Here is a 6,041-nt window from a genome sequence, read left to right as displayed (position 1 = left end):
GAACACGGATGACTCTCACATGCTTGAGTCTTCTTCTGTTGTTTTTTTTGTTGTTGTTTTTTTTTCTTTTTTTTTTTTTTTTTGGTGAGGAAGATCGGCCCTGAGCTAACATCTGCCAATCCTCCTCTTTTTGCTGAGGAAGATTGGCCCTGGGCTAACATCTGTGCCCGTCTTCCTCCACTTTATATGGGACGCTGCAACAGCATGGCTTGATAAGCAGTGCGTCGACGCGCGCCTGGGATCCAAACCAGTGAACCCCAGGCTGCCGCAGCGGAGCGTGTGCACTTAACTGCTTACATCACCGGGCTGGCCTACTTGAGTCTTCCTAGTGAGAGAAGCCAGACTCAAAAGGCTACATGTATGTTTACAGAACATTCTGGAAGAGGCAAGACAAAGGGACAGAAAAAGATTAGTGGTTGCCAGGGGTCAGGATGGGGGAGAGACGGTGACCATAAAGGGGCATAAGGGAACTTCTTGGGGTGGAGTTGTTTTTGTTTCTTTTTTTGCTGAGGAAGATTTGCCCTGAGCTAACATCTGTGGCCAATCTTCCTCTATTTTGTATGTGGGTCCCCACCACAGCATGGCTGATAAGTGGTGTAGGTCTGCACCTGGGATCTGAACCAGCAAACCTGGGCCGCTGAAGTGGAGTGTGCCAAACTTAACCACTATGCCACCAAGCTGGCCCTCTATTTCTGGATTGTGGTGGTTGTTAAACAAATGTACGCATTTGTCAAAAGCATAAAACTGTCCACTAAAAGGGTGAATTTTACTATTCATAAAGTAAACCTCAATAGACTCTATTTAAAAAAAAAAAATGGGAGGGACAGAGCGAGGAGTGTGTCAGAGGGGCTTAGGGAGTCCTGCATGACATTAGGACCAGGGAAAGGAGTAAGCCGGGAGCAGCATTATGACCAGGAGACAGGGAAAGCACAAGAAAAACCTTGCTTTTTTAGTTTGGTGCTTTCTTTTTAAGAGGATTTTGAAAAGCACAGCAGAGTTCTCATAGGCAATGACTCCCCTGCAAATACAGGATGTAGCTTCCTTCCTACATGTGACTCTCATAAGCAGAGACTGTCTGCAGAGCGTGTAAGAACAAGGACCTGGAGATCACCAGGTAAGGATGAGCAAGGAGAGTTTAACCCTGGACACAGGTCTTGGAGCTGGGGGAGACGTTGAGTGCCCTGATCTCTCAGTGATTTGAGGTCCATAATGGCTCAGAAAGGTCACAAGCTGTCAAAGCCAATGATTATGAAATTTAATCAGCTGAAATGATGATCAAGCTTTCTCTGGGAAGGTCACGACGGTTTGGCTAACAGCCATAATTGACACTAATAATATAAGCATCTTAAATTTCAAGCTAATACAGATGTCCCACTTTATTTGTGGCAAGGTGACATGGGGAACACTTCCATAGCATTTAATTTTGTGAAACAAAACAGAAAGAAAATATAGGCAGATCCAAAGTAATGTCAACACCTAAAGCATTTATTTGGATATCTTTAAAGTTTTTACATATGATACATTCCAAATTTTACAAGTTGTCCACAGATATTAAAGTTATAGCCAATTTATTTAACAGATGATTTTCCCTGATATAGAAAGCATGTTATATAAACATTTCTACAATAAACATAATACATGCAGAACAAATCATAAAACTAAGATGATTCGTTAGGTAGGGAAGACAATCAGCTTAATGACGCACACACCAGAAGATAAAATGGTGCGTGTGTTGCTATTTCATGTAAATTCATCTTCTCTCAGACTCCCTGACATTCTCAGAGAATGGAATCCAGGGACACCCTCTGCTAACAACAAACTTCTGTGAAGTCAGTCCCGAAAGCGGGGGTATAGTCATGATGTGGTGAAAATGTTCATAATTCATTTACAGAGGGAAATACCCGGTCTTATCATTTTAAATTGAAGCTTGATGAACATATGGAGAAAAGTCAAAAGAAGCTGGACTTAAAAGCTAAAGGAATGGGGACGTGACAAAGGCCAAAATAAACATTAAAATCATTATGCCATCCACAGCCCAGACCACCAGATCTCATGAACGGAAGAAAGGTCAGAAAAAGGGGACGAGCACTGGGTTCTAATCTGGATTTTCTTCCTACTGGGTGAGAAACACCTCCTCTCAGATGGGTGACCCAGTCCCAGCAAGGGTAATGACATCCTTCCAGACGAGAAGGTTCTTTCACACACTGCCTTGGAGAGGAAGCAGTGAACGTGGCTTCTGCATCCTCACTGATTTTAGCCTGAAGTTGGATATCTGACCTTCCTCTTGGGTATACTGCAGAGTGTGCAAAGCTGAGTGGAACGGAACTTTTCGATGAAGTTCAAAGAAAACTGAGGGAAATGGTTACTTGCATTGGCTAAAAAAAATACAAGAGCCTCTTATTATTCATTTGTCCCTTAGCCTCACCTTAGAGAGGCTCTGAATTTATTCCTCCACTAAACCTGTCATCACTCTGTGTCTATTCAAGCTCTCAGCACATGATATCAAACGAGAGTGGCTGTGCAGTATGTAATAGTTATAAACTCTTTTACTAAGCGGCTATCATTCTAGGAAGGCACCTCTTAGTAAGAATAATAATGTTTAAAAATAATAAAAAGCCTGGGCACACAGCTTGTCCCAGCAATGTATTAAGTGACCAGCAGGCAAACAGCAATTCATCTATTCCAGGAAATGCTGGAAGGGGTGGAGGTAGGGGAACATTAAAACACTGAGTTCTTACTTTTATCGCTAGTGTTGGATTCTAGATGCACACACTCTCAATTTAGTCTTAGAAATAAGAGAATATATAATCTGAAAAATTAGCATACTCTTTAAGTTTTCAAAAAGCCCTTTAAAATGAGATTTTTTTCTCTCAAAGTCAAAAGTCTTGCCAAAAAAAGGGAAAAAAAAAATCCAACCTTCTACAGCCCTGAAAACCACCCAGCGTACGAAGAAACCACCTCCTCCTCTTCCTCCTACAGGCTCCTCCCGCAAAAGTGCCCCCAACCCTCTCAAGGCTGATGGAGAGAAGGGAACGCCACTTTCAAAATCCACTGCTTTGCTCTTAGAGGTAGGGTCCCGTCAGCAGGGGGGACATGACCCAGTCCTCGTGTTGAGAGTCACTGAGAGGGACCAGAGAGTGTGACCCCAATGGAGCACGGAGACTTCGTTTCCTGCCGCTGTCGAATCAGCTTCAGGCCTGGAGCCCCTGTGATCAGCAATGGAACATGGCTCAGACTACTGGGTTCAGTCAAACAGTCAGACGCCCACAGAGGGGCTGTGCCCAGCACAGGAAGGGAAGCTCCTTGCTGGATCCTAAAACTCAAGATGTTGCGTTGAGGGACGCAGCAAACAGTGCAAGAAAATCTGCTGATGGAAGATGATTTTCTTCAGTCCCTGGAGCCAGAAACTATAAAAATAAAACTGGGAAGAAGAGCTCAAATAAACAAGTTACTTCCAAAATCAGTAGAACTTATTTCCTATTCTCTTTCTGGAAAAGCCAGCTGGATTACAAAAATCAAGTTGATGTGTTTGGTTGTGAAGTATTATAAATGTTGCCAGTCAATGCCAACCAGTGTCTGATTTGCTTCCTGTGCATGTCCAATTTCCTCCGTGATACTGTGCTGGTGCCAGAGCTTCTGAATCTTCTTAAATCGCTCTTTGCACAAATGTAAAGGATTTCCTCGTCTAGAAAGAAGACACAGGTCACTCAGGGTGCATTCTGTTTATTCATCTATTATGCTCCAACCTTTGCTGATTTAGGAAAAGTTACAAGTTACTGGTTTTAGATCCTCTGCAAAATTTCTGTGTGGCAGGTGGCTGTGGCTATTAATATGTTAGCTCTGAAGGTTTTCTAGGACAAGCTGCAAGGGAATAAGTGCTGAAAAGAAGAGGAAAGTGAGCACCGGCTACACTTACCCAGACTGGGGTGAGGGAATAGGAGGTGGGGTTGAGCAGGAGGGTCCAGGTTGAGAGGCTAAAACTACCCATTCAGTGTCCATTTTGTTGGTAAAATGTAAACAAGAAGGAAGGGGGCAGGGGAGAGGATAAAAGGAGAATCACAGGGGTAAAACTTCCTCAGAGTGCTGTCTTTCAGCCACCAAGTCTAAGCAAAGCAGCCGAATGTGAATAACTTTCAAGTCTAATTTAACCGAAGTGCAGGTTTTGGTGAGTTCACAGCTGGGGCCTCTGCTTCCGATTCAGAGCGCACAGGTCCTCTCCCTCACTAGCCAGGGCTCCTCCTCCTGCAAGTCCACACTCCTCAGAGCAGCCGGAAGAACCATGACCAGGTGGCCTATGCTGTAACCTTGCAGTCAAGCGCCTGGGGAAGCCCATCCACTTATCTTGCCTCAGTTTCCAGGCCTTCTACTTCTGCTCCTCAAGACTGGACGGTTATATCTAGGTTAAGATTTTACCTCCTCTGGGCAAAAAGAGAGGGTCTAAGAGAAGTTCTTTAATAGTGCTTGAGGGAACTGCTGTTAGCATTTTGCTTATGATATAACAGAAGCTACCAGAGTAGAAGTGATTAAGCCTCAAATACGGTTGTATTACTCTATATGCACTAAATCTTTGTCCCCCAGATTCCTAGGTAATAAGCACATCTCTTATCAATTAAGATTTGCTCTTTTACATCACTTGGAGAACACTGGGTCTTTCCCACACAAAGCCGGACAAGTTACAAAGGGCTATACCTGCACTGCTCTGAGGCTGTGGACGCCACGTGGCAATTCAACCAGTTCTCTGGCGTGATAAATGGAAAAGCTGCACTCTGTCCTATTCTTTCCCCTTAGCTATCTTGATGGCCCTCATGACATTCTGAGGGCTGGGAAAGGGAACGCCAAACCAGGCAGCCAGGGTGCCCTCCTTGGAGAAGTCCACAGGTAACAGGCACCTCTGCCGGAACAGAAGCCATGCAGCCCCCTGGGCTGTTAGCCTCAGGACCACACGGCTCAACATGTTCACCACGGACTGAAGGCTCTGGAGGCCCAGTCAGCCAACCCAGCCTCCCAGGAGGGACCCTTACCTGAGTCCCTGGTCAGTCTCCCCATAGTCATCAAGGTAAGGAGGAGAATAAAAACAGCCTTTGGTTTTGCCAGCTAAAAACAGCACCTGACATTCCCGGACTCTGTAGAGAGATCATTTATACATTATACATTAGTAACCAAGGTTTGGATTTAGTTCCAAATGGACTGAAATCTTTTAAAAATAAACAAAACCAGTGTTGGAAGAGAAGAAACGGCATTTACAGCAGAGACACTTAACAAAGTATTAACACATCTGCCCAAGTTTTCAAGATAACTAAAATGATTTACTGTAAATCAATACAGTGAGGGAGAGGGACATTTCAGATTAGAAATCGACGGCTCATACAGTCACGCATTGCTTCATGACAGGGATATGTGCTGAGAAAAGTGTCCTCAGGCAATTTCATCATTGTGCGAACATCAGAGAGTGTACTTACAGAAACCTAGACGGTGTAGCCTACTGCACACCTGGGCTAAATGGTCCTAGTCTTACGGGACCACCGCTGTATATGTGGTCTGTGGTTGACCAAAACGTCGTTACGCAGCACATGACTGCAGCAGCATTTAAAAAATTGTTAAGTATATTCTAAACATAATATAGTTACTGATATTTTAGCCACTATTATGGAGAAATTATTCATTTAAAAAATGGTACACAAATATCATGTATTAGGTTTACTTGAAACACAAAGCAACACTGTGCATGACCAAAAGAATTCTGAAATACGCTGGACAGGGAAAATGCTACTTTTACATTTCTCCTAAAGGCTATTTAAAAATGTGTCTCTTGATCCCTTTGAGAGGTTTGCTTGACTTTTTTTGGTATTAATAATTCAGCTCAATCCAACATTTATCAAGAACCTATCATATACAAGAAATTGCCAGGCACGGGGGGATACTAAGATATGGATATAATCTATGCACCAGAGGAGCTCAAACACGTCACTTCTCTCCTTCAAACCCTGAAATGGCTTCCATCTCACTCAGAGATGTCACCAGGACATACCAGGCCCCATGAT

The 6,041-nt window shown here is 43.7% G+C and overlaps 1 protein-coding gene across 5 annotated transcripts in view; it reads right to left on the bottom strand.

The window, feature by feature from the left end:
- Nucleotides 1–1,464: 1,464 nt before the first annotated feature.
- Nucleotides 1,465–6,041, bottom strand: part of UBR2 (ubiquitin protein ligase E3 component n-recognin 2) — a 114,559-nt gene continuing 109,982 nt past the window's right edge. For all 5 annotated transcript variants that reach the window (XM_004424146.3, XM_014782707.2, XM_014782701.2 and 2 more), the window contains 2 exons: nt 5,022–5,123; nt 1,465–3,685 (listed from right to left, as the gene is read on the bottom strand). In XM_004424146.3, coding sequence (XP_004424203.1) covers nt 3,544–3,685; nt 5,022–5,123 — 244 coding nt within the window. In that variant the 3' untranslated portion in view covers nt 1,465–3,543. The remainder of the gene's footprint in view (nt 3,686–5,021; nt 5,124–6,041) is intronic.

This window comes from Ceratotherium simum, chromosome 13 (assembly GCF_057802395.1).
Source record: "Ceratotherium simum simum isolate JZ-2026a chromosome 13, ASM5780239v1, whole genome shotgun sequence".
NCBI lineage: Eukaryota > Metazoa > Chordata > Mammalia > Perissodactyla > Rhinocerotidae > Ceratotherium > Ceratotherium simum.
This window is presented reverse-complemented; position numbering and strand designations above follow the sequence as displayed.